Here is a 24470-nt window from a genome sequence, read left to right on the forward strand (position 1 = left end):
GTGGGAAGTAATTTAAAAATAATTAATAAATTAATATATATTTGTAAAAAAAAATTCTTAATAATTAATTGGTAAATAATTAATATTAATTAGTTAATTAATTAATATAATATCTTACATAATTGCACAAAATTAATAATTGGTAATTAATTATTATTAATTAGTTAATTAATTAATATAATTTTGGACATAATTTTAAATAATAAATAATTGGTAATTAAATAATAATAATTAATTGGTAATTAATTAATAATAACTAGTTAATTAATTAATATAATTTTGTATATATTTTTAAATAATAAATAATTGTTAATTAATTATTATTAATTAGTTAATTAATTAATATACATTTCTAAATATTTTTAAATAATAATTAATTGGTAATTAATTAATATAAATTAGTTAATTATATTAATTAGCTTCATTTAGTTTAATATATATTTTTTACTTATTGTAAATTAATTTGGAAAAAATAATATTAATAATTAAATTTATTTCTTTACAGCTAATGTGCTAATATATTAACTTTATTGTTATTGTTAATTAATAATTAATTTGTAATTACATAATAATAATTATTTTTGGGTAAAGGAGTATTGTTAGAGTTCAGGGTCAGTTTTCAGTTCTTGGTTAATGGGGTATTTTTAGGGTTCATGGTCAGTTTTCAGTTTTTGGGTAAAGGGGTATTTATTGGGTTCAGGGTTAGTTTACAGTTTTTGGGTAAAGGTGTAGTTTTTGGGTTCAGGGTCATTTTTCAGTTTTTGGGTAAAGGGGTATTTCTTGGGTTCAGGGTAAGTTTTCAGTTTTTGGGTAAAGGGGTATTTCTTGGGTTCAGGGACAGTTTTCAGTTTTTGGGTAAAGGGGTATTTTTTGAGTTCAGGGTCAGTTTTCAGTTTTTGGGTAAAGGGGTATTTTTTGGGTTCAGGGTCAGTTTTCAGTTTTTGGGTAAAGGGTATTTTTAGGGTTCAGGGTCAGTTTTTAGTTTTTGGGTAAAGGGGTATTTTTTGGGTTCAGGGTCAGTTTTTTGTTTTTGGGTAAAGGGGTATTTTTAGGGGTCAGGGTCCGTTTTCAGTTTTTGGGTAAAGGGGTATTTTTTGGGTTCAGGGTCAGTTTTCAGTTTTTGGGTTAAGGGGATATTTTAGGGTTCAGGGTCAGTTTTGGGTTTTTGGGTAAAGGGGTATTTTTAGGGTTCAGGGTCAGTTTTCAGTTTTTGGGTAAAGGGGTATTTTTAGGGTTCAGGGTCAGTTTTGGGTTTTTGGGTAAAGGGGTATTTTTAGGGTTCAGGGTCAGTTTTCAGTTTTTGGGTAAAGGGGTATTTTTGGGGTTCAGGGTCAGTTTTCAGTTTTTGGGTAAAGGGGTATTTTTGGGTTCAGGGTCAGTTTTCAGTTTTTGGGTAAAGGGGTATTTTTAGGGTTCAGGGTCAGTTTTCAGTTTTTGGGTAAAGGGGTATTTTTTGGGTTCAGGGTCAGTTTTCAGTTTTTGGGTTAAGGGGTATTTTTAGGGTTCAAGGTCAGTTTTGGGTTTTTGGGTAAAGGGGTATTTTTAGGGTTCAGGGTCAGTTTTCAGTTTTTGGGTAAAGGGGTATTTTTAGGGTTCAGGGTCAGTTTTGGGTTTTTGGGTAAAGGGGTATTTTTAGAGTTCAGGGTCAGTTTTCAGTTTTTGGGTAAAGGGGTATTTTTGGGGTTCAGGGTCAGTTTTCAGTTTTTGGGTAAAGGGGTATTTTTGGGTTCAGGGTCAGTTTTCAGTTTTTGGGTAAAGGGGTATTTTTAGGGTTCAGGGTCAGTTTTCAGTTTTTGGGTAAAGGGGTATTTTTTGGGTTCAGGGTCAGTTTTTAGTTTTTGGGTAAAGGGGTATTTTTAGGGGTCAGGGTCCGTTTTCAGTTTTTGGGTAAAGGGGTATTTTTTGGGTTCAGGGTCAGTTTTCAGTTTTGGGGTTAAGGGGTATTTTTAGGGTTCAGGGTCAGTTTTGGGTTTTTGGGTAAAGGGGTATTTTTAGGGTTCAGGGTCAGTTTTCAGTTTTTGGGTAAAGGGGTATTTTTAGGGTTCAGGGTCAGTTTTGGGTTTTTGGGTAAAGGGGTATTTTTAGGGTTCAGGGTCAGTTTTCAGTTTTTGGGTAAAGGGGTATTTTTTGGGTTCAGGGTCAGTTTTAATTTAATGTACGCTGGATTTGGTATAGTAATAATTAAATTATTAGAGACCAATATATACTCACATTTAATATACAGTGTAACATTTCTGATAAGATTTTTACATTATAGTAAGATAATGATACAAATAGTTCAACATGATTGTAGAAACATTATTTTTATTTATGTTTCACAAATAAAATATTATTTCATAACAAAAATCTTTTTATTACATTTGGTTTTATAAACATATTTTATAAACACAATGATAAGCAACTATACAGAAGCATTATTATTTTCATACTTTTTGTACAGAAATGAATATTATTTTTTATCTCTTTTACATATTGTAATTTCATAAAGAAATGTAGAAATAACAAAAGTATTTTTTACACTTTATTTCAATACATAAAATATTTATTATATAAGTCACATATTTTTAACACATGTTTCTATTATTATAATTTTTGACAATGTAGTTATATTTCTAGACATTGTTAATATAAATATTATTCTTTTCATAATATGTATTTATTACATTCATTTACATATTTGTTAATCAAATCATTGTAGGATTAAAGTAAATATTTCTTTACAATAATAGAAACTTAATGTTCATTTTTGCATATTTAGTGGAGTATATATATTATATTTTATACTTGGGACTATTTTATTGCATTTGGGTGCTTTATTTTGTAACCGGGTTAGGTCGTTTTGGGTTATTTGGAAGAAGGGCTGATCGCTGTTGGGAGACACTTCACGTCGCTTCAGGTAAGGTTTTTTTTATATGTTTTCTGTGTATTTTAATGATGTTTTGAGACTACTGACCTTATATTTTGTGTTGTAGAATGTGAGGGAGGTATGTTTTAGATTTCGAAAACAGATAATTACTTATGGTATATACACGTAGTGTTAGTTAGTTAACTCATTATATATATAGAGTGATTTTTAGTCTTTTACGGTATATCTACAAGTGAAATCATCTATTTTAATATGTTTGTACCTAATTACTAGCTAATTAATGTGGGTGGGAATGTCTGTTTTCTATGTTTTTGTCATAGGTGTACGCCACATCGGAAGTTCCGTTTTTTTTAAAGGAAGTGTTTGTTTGTTTAATTCAACACTGCTTTACAAACACTTCTTTACATTTTTCGGTTTTGCTGGAGCGATTCTTTCTATTTTTCCAATTTTTCGGGTTTTTTATGCTTATTCGATGGCTCTGGACAACGTGGATGTGTTAATTTTGGAACCGTTGTATTTTTACATTTTTTTTGGGGTTAATTTTGCACTACCTGGATTACTTTGGTGGACCAGGAGGTTATTGGATTGACAACATGATTGGTAAGTCCTTGCTTTCTTATTTTGTGTGGGTGGGTAATGTTATTTTTATTATGGAATAGTTTTTTACTTGTTATTTAGTTTTAATGTGTGCATATATTATAATAATATCTCTATATATTGCATACATTAAATACTTTAGAAGCTCACGTTACATATTTTTCCATACTTAGGTGATACTTTTAGTGTTTTATAACATTTTGGGAATTAATTAGAGTAGTGTTTTGGCAATGATATTTAGGTATTCTATGCCTTTTGTACTAGGGTAAAGTTTAACTTGTTCTTCCAGGTACTTGTGCATTTGTTTATTTTGCTTTGATGTTTTAGGGACAAGTTCAGTTACAGATTGGTCCATTCTAAATTCCTGGTAGCTCTGTTCTTTCTGTAGGCATTTAATGAAATGTTCTAGAGTAGGTTTGGTTCTGCCAGTTGATTGTACAAATGCATTGTGCCAACCTTCCACTGCATTGTTAGTTTTTGAATCTCCGTTAAGGGTACTTCTGTAAACGTTCCACCAGGGTATGAGGAATTTGGGATTTCGTCTGTGGCCAGATCTGTGGAGTCTGCCTACCCAGGTGTCTTCAAAGTAGTCGAGAAATGGACTTAATTTAGCTTCATTTTGTTTGTAGAAGGGGCTGTCTATAAGAATGTTGTAGTGTTCAGCTACGTCTGTTTCAGGTACATAAGCAAGTGCAATGAGTTTTTTAATTTGGAAAGCAAAAGATGAGTTTGTAGCATATTCGACACTTAGGGTAGTTTTTTGAAGGTGTCTCCATAAACACTGGTTTAAATGATAATAGCAGCCTTGAATGCAGGTATGGGGGTGGATTTTTATGATAGTTGAGAGCACTGCTTGCTCAAAATCAAGAATGATACTTTCAGGAGAAAAATCATTAGTTTTTTGTTTAATTATATTTATTAATTCCATATATGTGGAATTATTTTTGTTTGGTAATAGTGCATATAGCAAAGGTATGTTGCAGTTGTGGTAGAGGCCATGTATTGTGTATAATTGGAAAAATGGTTTGGGACAGATGTTAAATGTTCCATCCATCATCCAATATTGGCTTTGCTGCAGTTTAACTAAATTCATACTGGTACCAAAAATTATAAGCCTTTTGTCATTGTTTTCGTTATCGTAAACTATAAATGGTTGTTTATTTAAAGTTATTATTTGGTTAGCAGTTAAATTTATATCCTGATATGTTCTGGGAGATGGTGTTGTAGAAGTAGTAGCTTTTTTAGTTCGTGCTATAGTTCTTTTTAAGGAGAGGATATTTGGCATTTGAGTTGTGGCAGTTTTTGGGATTTTAGGAATGGCTTCTTTTAAAATGACATTTGTTTGCTTTTGGGAACCTGTACTAGCTTCTTTTATATTTTCCAAAGCTGTTCTAACTTCTATTTCAGTAACATTAGGTGGATGATTGTGTTCCCTAGTATACAGTACTGTAGCTTCTTTAGTTGTTGCTCTGCCATAGCACTTGTTAGAATAATATTTACAACATTTCCAATTAACTTGCATGCCATATTGCTTTTCTTGTGTATAAGTGTAACCCATGTAGCATAGTAATAGTTTTCCTTTCTGGCTGGTCACAAATTCGGCTCCTTCGGTCATTTTGTACTTTGTATATATATAAAATGTATATATAATAGTTAATGTCAAATTAAATGTGATAAATAATCTATGTTAGTGATAAGTAGGAATGTTTATACTTACGTGTTTTTGAATTTACAGCAAAATTAGGAGCTGCTTGCTTCTTTTGTTGGGGATAATTGTTTGTGATGTTGTTGTAGCTGTTATGAAAAACATGAAAGTAGTATATTATTAATTAATGTTTCGGTACATTTGCAATGTTAGAGCTCATTTCTACTACAAAAGTGTATCTTCATGATTCACATTGTGAAGATACTTACATATTTTTTTAGGTTGGTCTTTGCCAGTATAGTTGTTTCTTCAGCTTCTGGAGAGTAGTTTGTAGTGTTATCTTAAATAAAAAAGGAACATATATATTAGAATAATCACCATGTTGGTATGTTTTTTAATAGATTATCTGGTAATTATGTTCTTTAATATACTTACTTTGTGATTATTATCTGTATTATTCAGAATGTGGAGTTCTGTATTATGTCTGTATATCTATTTGTTGTGTTTGCTCTGTAAATAAACAATATATAATAGAACATAATTAGAACAGTTCTAAATGTTTGTATTGTTTTTCCACATTTATTTCAGTTGCATAATACTTACGTAGTAAAATGTATTGGAGAAATAGTACTGATGTCCTTAGTTCATTAGTAGTACAGTTTTCAGTAGTAGAATCTACAGAAAAAAAGAAATATGTGGGGCAAAAGTCATTATTTTTGTGTGTTTAGATTTATGTGCACATAATGAATCAATCTGAAATTACTTACATAGTTATTAGAATCTGTATTCCTAGGGTTTGTTCACAGTTATTTTGAGTAGAATATTCAGTACTCGTTGTATCTAAAAAAAATAGTTTCATATAATTATTTAGCATGTTAAGTAGTATGAATAGCAAAGGGGCACTGGGTATTTAGCAGGTAAGTAAGTAGTATTAGCAAATAATGCACTTTCTATTTTATTTACTTACTTAGAAGATGTGATAGTAGGTTGATAGTTTGGTTCTTCTAGTTGTTGTGCAGCAATTCGGATAGAGATGAATCTCCTTCAGTGACTTTTGGCAAGTAGTTTGTGCTTAGATTTTAATTGTTTATATAGGGGAGTGTCAGTAGTAATTACTTTGCTATTGGTTCATTAAAAAAATTAGGTTTGTGATTGGTTAGTTAGTATATTTGAATTTCAGTTGTGATTACTTTGTAATAGAAGTGAAAAACAAAAACAAATTATAAAATTATACAAAGTAGTATAGAATATTTTTATATGTGTAGGTGATATAATTATATCAATAGGATATTTTTGACAAATTTATAGTGTGTCTATAGTATTAATTTAAGTATTGTGTGTTTATTTAGATGTGAAAACATATAAAACGTTAATTAATTATGCAAACAGATGCATATAAAAAGTCGATATAGCTGATAATCCGATATTGAAGTGCACGATATTTTTGATGTCGATATTATAGTTAATGTCATTCTTTTTTGTAGATAGCGATATTTTTGTTTTCCTATGTTAATGTAGTCGATATAAAAGTAAACGATGTTTTTGTATATCGATATTAAAAAATCGATATTTGTGTATATATCTAGTTAAGTATAGGAACCCGATATTTTTGATTTCGATATTTTTGCTCCGATATTTTTGTACGTCGATATTGTGAATCTCGATATTTTGTCAGACATTCGGCACTACTAGTCACTGTCTTCTCCCACATCAAATACAGCATGCCTCTGCCCACATACCTAATTTCCTCCGCTCTCTTTCTAAGTGGCCACCACGTGACCCACTTGATAAGTACTATTTTCTGGGACACAGGCGGATGGCTGCGGAGTTCCACGCCTCCGTGTAGCCTCCCGTGACCCGTGGTCTGCGACCCCGCCTCCTGGAATGGCGAAACGCTGACTGAAACGCCGCGGCTGGGATCTGCTTCTGTCCTTGCTCCGTAGCCGACTTTGCCTTCGCGGGCTTCAGCGGGGGTGATGCGCTTGGCGTCCATGGATGGTGTGTGAAGCCGAGGGGTGTTTGTGGCCCTTGTGATCTGCTGGGAGGCCACGGTTTGCTTGCTTACGCAGCTCGCGTTCGGTGTTCAGCATCCTGGGTCCCGATGCCTCAGCTTGCCGCGGACGCTGCTTCTTCCTGGCTTCACGCTTCACGCTTTGAGCTCGGAGCTGGAGGCATAGAGTCTTTCTTTGGAGTTGTTGATAAAAGGGGGTTCAGCTCCTAGCTTTCAGAGGTTTCTCCGGGATTTTGGTGCTGCTACTTTTGGATTCTGCACTGCCCCCTGAGTTTTGAATTGGATGCTGTGACTGCAGCTGCAGCTGCCGTTTGAACTTTTCATCAGAGGCTGGAGCCAGGGTTCAGGTGGGGGTTTTGGAATTGGAACTGGAAACCCCTGGAAATCCCTGAAAATCCCTGCTACAGTGGCGAGATAAGAAGTTTTGGACCTACATCGCGTGCATCACCGTGAGTAACGCCTGGCGTAAAAGGAAAAAAAACACAAAGAAAAAACTTTTTTCTCTCTCTTTTCTCTCTTTGCGGGAGTAACAGAAAGAAACTTTTAAGGAGGCTGAACTTTACCAATTCTGCATGCAAAAATGGGCAAGCCTCAAAGGGAGGGAGAGGAGGTTATAAAGTCCAGTAAAGTCGAGTTGGCTGCCCGTCAGAAAGCGAGAACTCCCTTAGCCTTAGCTAAAAAGACCTCTCGCAAAGCAGTCAAGGAAAATGACAAAAATAAGGGTAAAACTGGGGGAGAGAGCTCGGCGGGGGATACGCTGCCGGAGTCCTCGGATGATGAATTACCTATTCCTCCTATCTCTTTGCAAGTCAAGGAGACAAAAAAGGTTGCAATGGATTGTTAAGATAATTATAACTCAACAATACAGTCCGAACCAGAACCAGAGCCAGAACCAGAGCTAGAAGCAGAGTTACCAGCCGGTACCTCGGTATCAGTCCTAGAAACACCACCTCAAGCAGGAGAGGCCAAAAATAAAGATGGTGAAGGAGGAAAAGAGTTAAAAGAGTATCCACTCTTTGCAACAAAAAAAACACTCCTAAGACTCTCTCTGTACAATCCCCCACAACCTTAGCTCTGGCCGCCTCACCAGCCTCACCAGCCTTACCCGCCTCACCAGCCAATATTGCACGACCCAACGACTCTGGCCCAACAAAACCGTCTAAGTCACTCTGCCACGATAAGACACCTGAACCTCTTCCTCTATATGCTTTGCAATCTCTTAGAAACTCCACAGAAGAGGTGTTGGGCGGGGAGGGTTGTACGCAAGACTGCTCCTCATTTCCAGATATACAAAGCGAGGTATTGGGAGCCCCAAGTGCAGAGGGTGATGAGGAACAGCTGTGCTCCAATGAGAGCAATTCGGATTCTATTACAAAACTTTTGGCAGGAAAAGATCATTTTCTGGGACCAGAGGAGAGATCAGAGGTGAGATAACAGCTAGACATCTGCGAAATGCTGAATTTAATTCTTGATGAGATCCGAGAAATTAAACATAACCAGCAAGTGGAGATAGCCGCCCTTCATTCAAGAATGGATAAATCGAGGAATCAATGTTGGTGATCCCGAAGAGACTTCAGGAGGCAGAGGCTAGGATCTCTACACTCGAAGACCAAATGAACCTGGTTTCGGGGGAAGCAAAGGAGGCAGCTAAGAAGAAAAACTTTCTTGAAATCAAGCTAGAGGAGCTCGAAAATCACTCCAGAAGGTCAAACCTAAGGATTGTGGAGGTTCTGGAAGGAATAGAGGGCTCCGATACCATTCAGTCGGCCAATTCTTTTATTCACCACACAGTTCTACCTGAATTTGAGGGAGACCTGACAATAAAAAGAGCTCATCGGGTCTCGGCCCAGCGCTTCCCAAATTCAGCATTTCCAAGAACTGTTCTTTTGAACTTTGCTGACTACAGGATCAAGGAGAAGATTCTTTCTAGAGCTTTCCAACAATGCCAGTTTTCAGTATCAGAAACTGTAAAATGTAGGATCTTTTCAGATATGACTGCAGTAGCTGCAAAAAGAAGAAAAGAATTTGTGAAAATTCTACACTTAGTTAAGGCAAATGGCGCTCAAGCCTCGATTGGGCAGCAGTCAAAATTGAAGGTCCTGGTTAAAGGAAAATTCTACTTGTTTACGGACGTAGAAGAGGCGCAATCTCTTCTTAAGGAGATCTCTTCAGGAGCTAGGGCCTCAAAAGGGGAAAATCTAACCTAGGCCTGGCAATATTCTTCTTTTCCTGAAGTTGTCTTCTTTTGCTCTTTTACTTTGGTGCTTTTTCTCTTCTTCTCCTAGTATGAATAGTGCACAATAGTAGTATGGGGGGGAAACAGATCTACGGGTCACTCAGGGCGTAACAAAAGGACACCCATACCAGAAGAAGTGGGACGAATGTGGCTAGCGTGGCAGGGAGGGGAGTTTCCACATTTCTGGTAAGGGTCGGGGAGATGGCGGGGGGGGGGGGTAAATGCAGCAAAAAGGAATATGAGCAATGGGTATTTCACTTTTTTTAGTTCTATTAATAGGTACTCAACAGTGATAAGATTTTTTTTTAGATGAAATGTAATACCTGCAACATCCTGTCAATTAATGCAAATGGAATGTTAAACAAACAGAAGTTTGGGGCGCTGGTGAAATGGATAATATCTATTAGACCCCAGGTGGTCTTTTTTCAGGAGACTCATTTGAAGTCTAATAGTCCGAAGTTGTTTATTCCTAGATACTTCTCCAATGTATTTTTTTCATCAGCAGGGGTGGCCCAGAGAGGGGTTGCTATTTATTTCTCAAGGGATCTAGCCTGGGAATTCCTACAGGTTCATAGAGATGACAAGGGCAGGTGGATATGGGTGGTGGCAAAATTGCAAGATAAAATTATAAACTTTGTGAATTACTATGGCCCCATCCTTGATGATATTTCCGGGTTGTCAGAAATTTATGAATCTGTAAGGGGAGTCCCAGGACAGATAATTCTAGGAGGAGATTTTAATTATATTCAATATTTGTCAAGAGATACTTCTAATAAGAAAAAGAAACAGCTAAAGCCTAAAACAAAATGTTTTTTTGAAGCACTCTTACATGAATATCAATTGAGGGATCCATGGCGTTATAGAAATGCTGAAGATGAATCTTTTACATGTTATTCCCACCGGTTTCGGACTGTAGGGATTTCTTTTTAATATCTAGATCTTTCCAGATCTTAAGAACTGTGATTGGATGCAATCCGTTTTCGGACCACGCCAGAATTGAATTAGAACTAGTACTTGGAGGAGTGGATGAGGAGCATCCCAGGTGGTAGCTGGATCGCACCCTGCTACAAAACCAGGAATGGGTTTCAGAATTCGGAGAATGGATTATACAATTCTTTGAAATAAACGACAACACAGATGAACCCTTCTCTGTCTGGGGCGGATTTAAAGCAACAGCACGCACCCAGATCATTGCATACACTAGTGCTAAGGCAAACGAAAGAAAGTTAAAAATAGCCAAGCTTCAGTCAGACGTAGAGAGGGAATATACCTTGCAGCTCCAACATCATTCGAGCAAACTAGAGCAGGCTAAAACTCTTCTTCGGGATTTTTTTATTGCGGAAGAGATTAATAGTTCAAAAGCCTTCCAACAAAAGGTCTACGAAGACAGCCAGTTGGTGGGAAAATTACTAGCTAACTCTACAAGAAAAAGGCAGGAGTCATCACTGATAGTGAAAATTTGTGATCCTCAGAGTGGGTTGGAGGAGGAAGATAGAGACAAGATCTCTAGGATTTTCCTGGATCATTTTGAAAAAATCTACTCTACGGAATATCAGGTAGAGGAAGTAATGATCCAGGACTATCTTGTAAATATAGAAATCCCCAAAATCTCCGAAAACCGGGACAACCAAATCACTCTTGAAATAAATACCCCATGAAATACAAGATTGTATAAAGGCAACCTCAGGGGGAAAGGCTTCCGGCCAGGACGGATTCCCAATTGAGTTTTATAAGGTTTCTTTTAAAGAATTAGCAACTCCCTTGAAAAAGTTATATAATTATGTTAGGTTAGGTGGGCACGTCCCTGCTGAGTTTAAGGAATCTACAATTATATGTTTTATCAAAAAAGATAAAAATCAATATGATGTTAATTCATATAGGCCAATTAGCCTATTAAATTCAGATTATAAAATCCTTATGAAAATATGGGCTGAAAGATTTGTCCTCGCTGCCCAGGAGGTCATCCACCAAGACCAGTCTGGGTTTATCGCAGGACCTTATATGGCAGCAAACACTGAGTTCTTGATCCAGGCATTGGACTATTTTAATATAAATCTGACCCCAGCCTGTATATTAATGATGGACGCAGAAAAGCGTTTGACTTGGTGAATTGGGCAGCACTATTCTATTCTCTCGGTCAATTTGGTTTTCCAGCCTCAATTATCAAGATGCTTCATGACATCTATGAGGAAGCATCGGCCCAAGTAATAATCAATGCAAAACAGGCTGGTAAGATCAAGGTAAATAGGGGTACAAGGCAGGGCTGCCCGTTGTCCCCGTTGCTCTTTACATTTTTTTATCGAGCCTCTAGTAGTAAAGATTAGGGACAACGTGGCTATTCAGCCCCCTATCATCGGTATGTCTAAATTAAAGTTGTTTGCCGATTATATTTTTTTATATTTAATACCTAAAAAAGAAAATATTGAAAACCTAATGAGAGAGTTTAATAACTATGAAAAGATAGGGGGTTATAAAGTAAATCCTAAAAAAACTGAGGTCCTTGCATTAAACACTGATCTTCATTTTCTCCCTGTTGATCTGCAGGCCCAAGCTGCAAGGAGCGACCCAATTAGATACCTGGGCATATTCGTGACCGCCGAATACGATATGCTTTATTCTATGAATTACATTAGAATGAAGAACAAAATTCGGAACCTTTTAGATCAATGGCTCCTTCTCCCATTATCAGTTATAGGTAGGGTATCATTGATTAAGATGTTGGTGCTGCCATTGCTCATATTTCTGTTCAGTAACGTTCCCATTAAAATGTATTTAGCTTTTTTTAAACTCGAAACAATGCTGAGAGGTTTTATATGGGGCAATAAAGCTTCGAGAGTTAAACTTCCAGTATTACAACTTCCAGCTGAACAAGGAGGTTTAGCCCTACCCCATTTAAGGACCTATTATGAAGCTGCATTTTTTGATATATTGGCAGGATTATTGAGGAGTAATCAGACAAGAGATCATTTTTTTCTTACAAGAATGTTACAAGAGGCAGGTTCCCAAATTCCAGTTTTTTTAAAAATTGCAAAGCTCCCAAAGAGGTCAAGATATAAGACGTTAAGAGAATATGCCTCAAGAATGTCGCTCCTTTTCAAAAAACATGGTACTGATGGCTCTCATTATTTAAGTTTATTTGAATGTACTCAAATAGGCCTCCCACTAAGTTTGAATCATATTAAAAACTGGGAACTTTGTGGGCTCCATGAGTTGAGACATATGGTAGTCTAAAACAGGGTAATTAGTTGGCAGGAGGTAGTTGCTAGAACTAATGGTCCATTGCGCCCGACCTTTTTTGAATATATGCAGATTTTCTATTTTATTAGAAATGAGATAAGTGGCCTGCTTAATGCTCCTAATACTATACTAACAGCCCTGTATGGTGGAAAGAGCAAAGGTATCGGATATTGGTACAAGATGCTTCATTGCTCAAATCAAAATGTATTTGTAGACAGATATCTTGAGAAAATAAATCTCTCTACACAATGCAACTTTTCCACAAAGGATTCGGAGGTCATTTGTCAGTAGGGGAATAGATCTTTACGTGCTGCCAACTATAAAAGGATGTCTTTTCTATCTCGCTGGTTAGCATATTATACACCGGAGGCTTTGGAAAAGATGTATCCTGAAGTTGAGAATAAATGCTTCAGATGCATGGCTAGTAGCCAGGGTGGATGGAATCATATTTTTTTTACTTGCCGGCAGTTAGAAACTTTCTGGAAGGGAATATTTGCCGATATCGAACAGGCTAATGGGAAATCTTTTCTACCAGCAGCAGAAGTAGCCCTGTTCGGTATATGCAAAGATAGGAGCGGGCTTAATAAAGCAGAAGAATTATTTATATTTATATCTTGTGCAGTTGCTCGTTCCTTAATACTTCAAAATTGGAAGTCCAGCGAGATCCCATCACATATAAATTGGTTTAATAAAATGAGGAGAACATGTTTTTTTGAAAAGGCTTATGCTGGCAGAGTGGGAGCCATTGGGAGATTTGAGAGGAACTGGAAATATTTTGAGAATCTAGAAGAAATGAAGGGAGGATGATTTGTGAAGAAAATCGAGAGTAGATGATTTTTAATAACAGCCTTTTTATCTATGAATCTGATAGTTTTGTCTATTGTTTTTTTTCTAGGACATCTGCACTTATTAGCACTTTCTTCTTACATCAGCTTGCACTATGCACTTTTTAAGATGGTACTTTTTTGTACTCTTTGCACTTTTGCACCAGCACTTTATTGCAGTTTTGCACATTCTTGCAGATGCTCTTTATAAATTGCATATATTGTACATAATGTCTTGGAAATTTCAATGATGTAGTAGGCTGTTTTTTCTATCTCGATGAACCTCCCTTTTATCTTTGTACATCGTTTTATCTTTTTATCTCTTGTTTGTTATTTAAGAAATCTATTGGAAATGTGTTGTTATTGAAATCTAAAGTGTAACATGTTTTGTACCTTTGGTTTACCTATTGCTCTATTCAATAAAAAAACTATTAAAAATAAAAAGTACTATCTTCTGGGTACCAAGAGAGAGCAGAGCACAGTAGCAGCTTAGTGACGTACTTGATGGAACCTGCCAGGTGTGCAGAGGGAGTAGATGGGCACATGATTGCACAGAGTAGAGCTTGATTACGACTGGCCGCTTCTGTGGCACATGTGAAATAGGCAATCAGGTCCCATTAGAAATTGTCTTTGCAATCATTACCCTAAGATATGTGTGGAAGCTTTTCAAGCACACACTAATGAAAGCATTCCCAGATGTACTGTTGACATATAAATATACAAGTGCAAAAAACTGAATCAAACCAGAATCTTTGTAACAGACCTCCTAAGTTTTACCCACAACCCAAAAACTTGGCACGAGGAATTCACTTCAAAACTCACCATCTCTTATTATCCAGGGAGACAGTAACCTAGGTGTCACTAAAAACGCAAACAAAAGAAGCGAGATAAGCGCATTTTGCAGTAGGCAAACAGTTTCAAAGCAAGCAACGAGAGGAGGTAAAAAACAAAAAACTAGAGTGGGTGCCTGCTTTGGGCCTGGGGACATTGGTGAGTACGCTTTGCCCCAGGGGGTTGATGAGTGCCGTTGTGATTAGAGTTTGGCTTCCCAGCATGCAGAACTGGTATCACCAGGTCTCCATGCGCTAAATCCATGGCATTTGGGCAGCAAAGTAACTTTAAAGCAAGGGTGTAGCTCTTGTAGTGACTGCAGGCTGGGATGCTTAAAAGAAGTTCCAACAAAATGGATGAACACATTACTTGGCCGATGGGAGACTGCTGAGCGAAACACACAGAGGAAGAACAGGAAGTAGTATGCTACAACCAATAGAAATGAAGGAAAAGTAAGTGGCAAGCACAGGAACCAATGAAAAGCAAGGCGGCATGATGTAAGACCCTTTTAAGATTTATATGCAATACAATAGATTTCAAGAGCACAGAGCAAGCACTGTAGAGGCGAAACCCAAAATTCATAGCAGGTCAGAAGTCAGTTTGGTTAAATCAAAGATGTGCAAAGAAACCACGGATGCGGGCAGCAACATAGGGACAGCCAATACAGGCCTTGAAAGACACCCCTGATTGTTGCTGAAATGTTTTGTTCAATTTGAAGTTATTGAAATGACACAAGCAACGGAAAAACTAAATTGTCTTGTTTGGGTAAAAATGGTATACATTAACATTTGTTAATGTCACTGTCTTCATAGTGTTTCTTCCAGAGTTAAAGTCTGATTTTGAATACAGTTGTTGCCCTTTTGTATGGGACAACAGTTTTTGTTTGGTGTTTGATATATTGGAGCTCTAGCTCCAAAGAGTAGTAGACGTCTTTATAAAGAACATTATTTTAGCAGATACACTTTAAACATGAGATGTGGTATGTAAAACAGCATGATACAATAGGGGCCAGCTAATACCATATTACAGAAACTAGGATGTGCTGGCGGAGGGCACAAGCACTATCGTTATTAGAAGGCAGCACATATTTCCTCCATTTCTTATAAGACACTTTTACATTTCAGAAGTAGACATGCAAGTTCCATGGTAGACTCAAAAGATGAAGAAATTTGCCATTAATCACACAATGTTTTGCCAAGTGGCAGGACCAGGATTAAAACTCAGAACTTCTGTGCGCCAAGGGCAACAAATTAACCTCTAGACCACATCTCCTCAATTAGAACAGTACTCCTTTTATTTAAAAAAAAAAAAAAAAGAAACTGACTGGCAAAAGAAAGTAGTTTTTGCTCAGACCTTGCATAACTTGAACAACAGTGTAAATGTTAGATGAGAAAAGCTAAGACCACATTTGTATGTCCATGGCCAGTTTGATAGCATATCAAAACTAGGTACCCTCTGTACCACAAGCCGTAGGTAATTCTAGGTTCCCTAAAAGCAGTTGAGTTTGTCTTGCATTGAACAGTAAGTACAGGAAAATGACACTTTGCATAGGTTGGAAAAAGCATGCTTCTACTGGCCCTTTGTTCTTCTTCAGGATAATTTAAAACATAATCCCTTCCCAAACCTTCAACGGTGATCCAATGAGCGTTTCGGTGCATGTGCAAGCTCAAATAGATAAGATCTATATTTGTACTTTGTTTAATATAAATGTGATATTTCCATTTGGGCTAGAAAGTGACGATTTCAAAATGGAATTGCATTTCGATCACGGAAACTGTGAATTTTGTATTTGCTTTCACTGCATCTCCATTTGAATAGGGAAATTGTAATTCACATGATATGGATCACACTGTCACCTGCAACATTAATCCTCCTTCATTTCAGTATGCAAGAGGCTGTTCAGTGTACTCACAGTTCAATTATTTTAGCAGTGAAATACTTTTTTTAGTCAGTACAAGAAATCCACCAACGCATGATTTATTGTTATTGCCATTCGTCACAGAAGAATATTAATTGTCTATAAGGGTGTTTTCACGGCAGTGAAATAAAAAAAAAATGTTGGGTGATCAGAAGGAGGCATGTTCTGTACACACCACCCAAAAGAGATTTGTTGTTCCATGAAAACATAAAACCACTTTCCTCATATGAATTCATGATAAAGTATGTTTAGGTAACAAGGTTAGAGAAACGTAGAATGGATTGTCAAAATTAACCTAAAATGTTTGCATATCCTTTGCATGTTTTCCACCTCACCTATGGTTTTGTTCCCATCTAGAAACTAATGGAGAGGATCCAGAACCCAGAGTATTCAACAACCATGGATGTGGCACCAGTAATTCTTGCAGCTCATCGCAACAACTATGAGATACTGACCATGCTACTGAAACAAGATATCTCGCTTCCGAAGCCCCATGCTGTGGGATGTGAATGCACTCTGTGCACTGCGAAAAACAAAAAGGACAGTCTGCGGCATTCCAGGTCAGAGCGCTTGAACAGATCATGGGTTTTCACCATCACTAAAAGCATTGTTTTGCTTAGGCCACATTGATCTGTATGTTAGTTACTCTCATAAAAGCTTTTTAATGAGAATAGGATGAAGGCAGCTTATGTCTGAGACCATTAACTAGTTCATAGCTTACTTAAAAGTATTTCTATCACAAACGTCAATTAAAGGAAGTAAGTGTAAATGCAAATAGATTATTTTCCTTTTAAAAATCTTAGTTCACAGTAATTGAGGTACAATTGAGTTTGCAGAAGCCACATTGGACTTACAGATATTCCATATTTCCTGCTAATTGTAATTGAAATATTCAGTCCATATTTCAATAATGTAACTATAGTATTGGAAACATTTTGAAATCAATATTGTCTAGTGTAGTGTAAGGATATCATTTTGTGTGAAAACACAACCCTTTGTCTTTCTCTGCACCACTATTGGACCTCCACTAAAGAGTGCTTGGATTACTTACTATAACTGTTATCCAAAATTGATGTCGTCCCCATACCGGTCCTGACATAAATGATGCTGTCAGCCTCCTGAGACAGTTTACTTAATACAAAGAAGAAGGAAAAAGGAAGAAAAGATTCTTCCTAAATAAAAATATATCTTCCTTTATTACTTTTTCTAATACCCCACCCCTTCCCCAGAACAGGAAGGCTCTATATATCAAAACTAAACTACATGACAACTTCCTGGCTGGTGGGGTGTAAACCTAGGACAGGGACGAGGAAGAATACCAGTAAGCAAACCAGGCATTACCTGCTCATCTGTCTTGTCGTCACAGCCCTGACATACATGCAAATATTTTCCAAGGTACACCTTAAAGCACAACACACCTGGAATGAAATGCCTGAAACAAAATGTATATTTCATAAGAAAGCAAACTTAGTTATAATACATGTATTCAGTAGGGTATTTTTATAATTCTGACATAGATTTTCTCCCACTGGAACCAAAAACATGCAGTTGGTAACGGGTAACAAAAGTATGAGAACAAGACCAAATAACAGATGCACAAACTCATATAGTGAACTCTGCCTGTTTCAGCCATGAAGCTGCAGTACCTTTGGTTGCTCATCCTTGAATCCCTTCAGGAAAGTCAAGTTTTCAAGAGACACAGGTCTGAGTTATTGATTGACTCACCATATGGCTTAGAATAGCAGAATACATCTTCTTCTTAGTGGGGGCTTCAGAAATGAAATAATACATCACAAGAGTGAAAATCTCCTTTTCTTCTAAATAAATGGACAAAGCCCTACAAAATATCTAAATAATGAAGAGCTTTATCTTCACCATCTGGATTAAAAATAATTTATACACATCTCCAGGAAAAGCACAGAACCGATAAGAGACTTTGGGAGTAAATCCAGGACCAAGACATAATACAACTAGTTCTGCAAAAATGTACGTGTGAAAAAGAAATGACTAAAGAACTCAAGTACCCCAACATATGGGCAGATATAATTGCTGTCAAAAATTAAACCTTACAGAAATTCACAGTAAATCAACCAATTGTAAAGATTCAGAAGGAGGACTCTTTTGCCTATTGAGCTTTTCGTATTGAACCTACAAGACCCTTTAAAAACTTAGGGGCATATTACCAAGGGCCATTATCGCCGCTTTAGCTGGACCTTTTCCCGCTAAAGCGGCGATAATTTTATCGCCCTATTACCAAGCTGTCGCTAACACCAGTTAGCGACAGCTTGTAGGCGATAGCGGGCATTTTGGGGCCCACTTTGCATGTCAGCGATAATTATCGCTAATGACATGCAAAGTGGGCGTGCCAAAATGTTAGCGACTGAAAACAGTCTCTGCAATTGCTATCGCCTGTGATCAACACAGGCGTAGTTTTGGAAATATTCGCGCTAAGCGCGAATATCTCCAAAAGCTAACGCCTGCCCTGACCAGTTCTTAGCCATGTTATCCAATGAGAGGTGGATAACATGGCTAAGAGCATTGTCACGGTAATGCCTGAATATCGCTGTATTGACAGCGATATTCACGCATTTCGCTTGTTTTTTATCGCTTCTGAGATAAACCTTGCTAATAGCAAGGGATCTCAGCGATAAAAACAGGTGAAGGGCGGCGATAGAAATATTCCCGCTAAGCCAATTTAGCGATAATTATCGCTAGTTGTTGGTAATATGCCTCTTAGTTTGAAGGAAAATGAGGAAGAGAAAAGGACTACAAATACTAGGAGAAAATCATTCTCCCTGGCACTATCACTCAGATAATTACTTATGGTAGAGCGATGTCAAGATTGCTAGAAAACTAATGACACTTCTCAAGAACAGCCTTGTAATTGTAACCTTATTCCGTTAACTAACCATAAGGCAAAGGTGTACCAGAACCTGTTATGAACAGGAGTGGATGCTGAAGTGAGATGATGTTAGAGGAGATTGCCAGATTGAGAAAAGTTAGGAACCATGGTTGATTTGGCCATTTAGGAGCAATTAATATCACCATTGCAGCTTCCTCTGCATCTTCCTTGGGGAAGGATGTAGAAGGAAAGTAGGAAACAAATACAGGAGACGATGACTTGTTATCAAGATTAGGTAATAGCCCTTCAAATTACAAAGAAGGAACAACTGAAGTACCTTGGTGAATATTTATGGTGCAGCAGGAACCCTTAACTGGAGAACTTGGAATTGATGACTTTGCACTGCAAACCTCAGCTATTGCTTACAATCAGGATGAATTGATACATAGCGAATCGGATCCTTGAGATCCAGAGTCACCCAAAAATCTCCTGGGTTAATTTAAGTAATTACTGATGGAAAAAAATCAACATTTTGAAAGAAATAATACTAACTAGCTTTTTTATTTCTCTCAGATTAAAAATCATTCAAAAGTCTTGCTCGGTTTTGGTGAGCTAGAAAAAGAATGAAAAATAATCTTGACGGACTAGAATAATGGCTTATTTTGTGAGACCCAAGGACATACCTCTTTGTAATGCTTGATGCCTAACCAACAGATGAGGAAGAGGAGTAACTGTGAAATATGATATTTCAGGCAGGTTACTAAATTTGATAGAATAGCCATATTTCAACACCTTTAGAAACCAAGAATCCCTTGTTAGAGGAATCCAAAATTTGTAAAACGGTTGTATCTGCCCTCTTACCAGAGCTGAGTCAGCATTGCTAGGCCTCATGGGGCTGATTATGATGCTGTTTCTGAGGGTTACACCAGGGTTTGAAAGACCACGAAGCCCCAGATCACAATATTAACCGCACATTGAAGGAGATGACTACTTTCTTGCAAACTCTATGGACCCTTGGGAGCCACAAAGGAGTGAGAGTGACTTGGAGTCATTGTAAAGGGTTTAAGGATCTTAAACTCCTCTCCAGATTTTTTAATACGTCTGAGAAGCAGTACACCAGCTCAGTGAAAGGATCTGAGCTCACCAGACATATTCAGCTTTGTTGTCACCTGGGATCCAAACAAACTTGGCCTAAGAAAAGGCAACTATGTTTAAGGCTGTTTGTCCACGTTCCAACTGTCTAAGCTTATTCCAGAGATGTAGCTAAGAACCACAAAAAAATTGATATCAGATAAAAAACAGACTAGTAACTCCATAGAACCAAGAAGATGAGCAGTCAAAAAGTGTGAACATCCTTTAACATGGATTGAGTTGCATAGATAGCATAAAGTTCCAATCTGTAAGGAGACATTTAAACTGTACGATAAGGCTTGTATGCACTATCTGCTGTCTTATCGCTAGAATTAGGCTTGGCTTCCTCTGAAGTTAGGGAAGATGTTGGCTCAATGTTAACCAGCATGGAATTAACTTTTGGCACCTGGGGAAATTCTTCTTCAAATTCTGGCAATTTATAGCATTTATTTAGAAAACAAGGAGTGCTTGATTTATCAATCTCCTTCCATATGAGGATAACAACCTAGGTAATTCACTATTTGCTAGTCAGAAATGATATTAGAGAGGAAAAAAATAATAAGCTAATGACATGTGACGTTATTGCTTTTTATTCATATAAGAAATTTTCTTTATATATATATATATATATATTACCTACTGGCGATAGCCAGTAGGTATATATAGTTAGGATTTTTTTCCTATGGGATTTTTGAAAATTCTATGTCGAATAACTTTGGCGTTTGAGGACAGAATTGGCTGAAATTTTCAGGAAAATGGAACATTTTGTTTCTGAGCAGCCCCTGAAAATTTGGGGGGGTTTCGTCAAGGGGGTGTCGAGAAAAACGGGGGGTCCCAAAACGTGTTTTTCCCATGCAATTTTCCATAGGGCGGTTGGCCTCACTTTTAGCCTGAACGGCTGAATGGATTTACACCAAACTTGGCAAAATTGTAGGGACTGGTAGCCCGATGTGCCTTTGCTATGTCTCAAGATATAGGCTCCAGTGGTTTTTACGAAAATTAACTTTGAAAAATATATATTGGGCTACATTGGGCTATATATATGTTGGAGCCCAAATGTAGCCCAATGTAGCCCAATGTAGCCCAATGTAGCCCAATGTAGCCCAAAGATGGCCACCAGAGACAAAAAAAAACAAATGTAGCCCAAATATCAGCCAGATGTAGCCCAACTATAGCCCAATGACAGAATGTCCCAGAGTGTTCTAAAGAACAACTAGAGTGCTAACAGTCCTACTTATTACAAAGGTATGGCACACCTGAAGCCATCTTGATTGGAATAAAGTGGTAACTCTTAAAACATTTAATTTAAAAAGGAACAAAATGAGGGGGTTCATTTTGCCATAGAAAGTATGATTAGCGAATATATGACGAAATCCCGCATACCATCAGTCCGCAAAAAAATCTCGCATGTACTATTAGGCCGCAAATTAAAATAACGAAAACTTTTATAACGAATATGCCTTTAGCATACACTAAACAACTAAACTACCCTAAACCCTAAAACACTACCCCCAGCATGACCCTACACTACACAAACAGTACAACACTACCCTAAACCCTAAAGCACTACCCCCAGCATGACCCTACACTACACAAAAACTACAACACTACCCTAAACCCTAAAACACTACCCCTAGCATGACCCTACACTACGCAAACACTACAACACAACCCTAAACCCTAAAACACTACACCCCAGCATGACCCTACACTACGCAAACACTACAACACTACCCTAAAACCTAAAACACTACCCCCAGCATGACCCTACACTACACAAACACTACAACACAACCCTAAACCCTAAAACACTACCCCCAGCATGACCCTACACTACGCAAACACTACAACACAACCCTAAACCCTAAAACACTACCCCCAGCATGACCCTACACTACGCAAACACTACAACACTACCCTAAACCCTAAAACACTACCCCCAGCATGACCCTACACTACGCAAACACTACAACACTACCCAAAACCCTAAAACACTACACCCCAGCATGACCCTACACTACGCAAACACTACAACACTTCCCTAAACACTAAAACACTACCCCCAGCATGACCCTACACTACGCAAACACTACAACACTACCCAAAACCCTAAAACACTACATCCCAGCATGACCCTACACTACGCAAACACTACAACACTACCCTAAACCCTAAAACACTACCCCCAGCATGACCCTACACTACGCAAACACTACAACACTACCCTAAACCCTAAAACACTACCCCCAGCATGACCCTACACTACGCAAACACTACAACACTACCCTAAACCCTAAAACACTACCCCCAGCATGACCCTACACTACGCAAACACTACAACACTACCCTAAACCCTAAAACACTACCCCCAGCATGACCCTACACTACGCAAACACTACAACACTACCCAAAACCCTAAAACACTACCCCCAGCATGACCCTACACTACGCAAACACTACAACACTACCCAAAACCCTAAAACACTACCCCCAGCATGATCCTACACTACGCAAACACTACAACACTACCCAAAACCCTAAAACACTACCCCCAGCATGACCCTACACTACGCAAACACTACAACACTACCCAAAACCCTAAAACACTACACCCCAGCATGACCCTACACTACGCAAACACTACAACACTACCCAAAACCCTAAAACACTACACCCCAGCATGACCCTACACTACGCAAACACTACAACACTACCCAAAACCCTAAAACACTACACCCCAGCATGACCCTACACTACGCAAACACTACAACACTACCCAAAACCCTAAAACACTACCCCCAGCATGACCCTACACTACGCAAACACTACAACACTACCCTAAACCCTAAAATACTACACCCCAGCATGACCCTACACTACGCAAACACTACAACACTACCCAAAACCCTAAAACACTACCCCCAGCATGACCCTACACTACGCAAACACTACAACACTATCCTAAACCCTAAAACACTACGCCCAGCATGACTCTACACTACGCAAACACTACAACACTACCCTAAACCCTAAAATACTAGCCCCAGCATGACCCTACACTACGCAAACACTACAACACAACCCTAAACCCTAAAGCACTACCCCCAGCATGACCCTACACTACGCAAACACTACAACACTACCCTAAACCCTAAAACACTACCCCCAGCATGACCCTACACTACGCAAACACTACAACACAACCCTAAACCCTAAAACACTACCCCCAGCATGACCCTACACTACGCAAACACTACAACACTACCCAAAACCCTAAAACACTACACCCCAGCATGACCCTACACTACGCAAACACTACAACACTACCCAAAACCCTAAAACACTACCCCCAGCATGACCCTACACTACGCAAACACTACAACACTACCCTAAACCCTAAAATACTACACCCCAGCATGACCCTACACTACGCAAACACTACAACACTACCCAAAACCCTAAAACACTACCCCCAGCATGACCCTACACTACGCAAACACTACAACACTACCCTAAACCCTAAAATACTACACCCCAGCATGACCCTACACTACGCAAACACTACAACACTACCCAAAACCCTAAAACACTACCCCCAGCATGACCCTACACTACGCAAACACTACAACACTATCCTAAACCCTAAAACACTACGCCCAGCATGACTCTACACTACGCAAACACTACAACACAACCCTAAACCCTAAAACACTACCCCCAGCATGACCCTACACTACGCAAACACTACAACACTACCCTAAACCCTAAAACACTACCCCCAGCATGACCCTACACTACGCAAACACTACAACACAACCCTAAACCCTAAAACACTACCCCCAGCATGACCCTACACTACCCAAACACTACAACACTACCCTAAACCCTAAAACACTACCCCCAGCATGACCCTACACTACGCAAACACTACAACACTACCCTAAACCCTAAAACACTAGCCCCAGCATGACCCTACACTACGCAAACACTACAACACAACCCTAAACCCTAAAACACTACCCCCAGCATGACCCTACACTACGCAAACACTACAACACTACCCAAAACCCTAAAACACTACCCCCAGCATGACCCTACACTACGCAAACACTACAACACTACCCAAAACCCTAAAACACTACCCCCCAGCATGACCCTACACTACGCAAACACTACAACACTACCCAAAACCCTAAAACACTACCCCCAGCATGACCCTACACTACGCAAACATTACAACACTACCCAAAACCCTAAAACACTACCCCCAGCATGACCCTACACTACGCAAACACTACAACACTACCCAAAACCCTAAAACACTACACCCCA

The 24470-nt window shown here is 38.2% G+C and overlaps 1 protein-coding gene across 1 annotated transcript in view; it reads left to right on the forward strand.

The window, feature by feature from the left end:
• The window catches only part of TRPC1 (transient receptor potential cation channel subfamily C member 1), a 391431-nt gene that overhangs the window by 157386 nt on the left and 209575 nt on the right, over positions 1–24470 (forward strand). The window contains exon 4 of the mRNA XM_078666423.1: positions 16523–16725. Coding sequence (XP_078522549.1) covers positions 16523–16725 — 203 coding nt within the window. The remainder of the gene's footprint in view (positions 1–16522; positions 16726–24470) is intronic.

The sequence above is a fragment of the Lissotriton helveticus genome, chromosome 11 (genome assembly GCF_964261635.1).
Source record: "Lissotriton helveticus chromosome 11, aLisHel1.1, whole genome shotgun sequence".
NCBI lineage: Eukaryota > Metazoa > Chordata > Amphibia > Caudata > Salamandridae > Lissotriton > Lissotriton helveticus.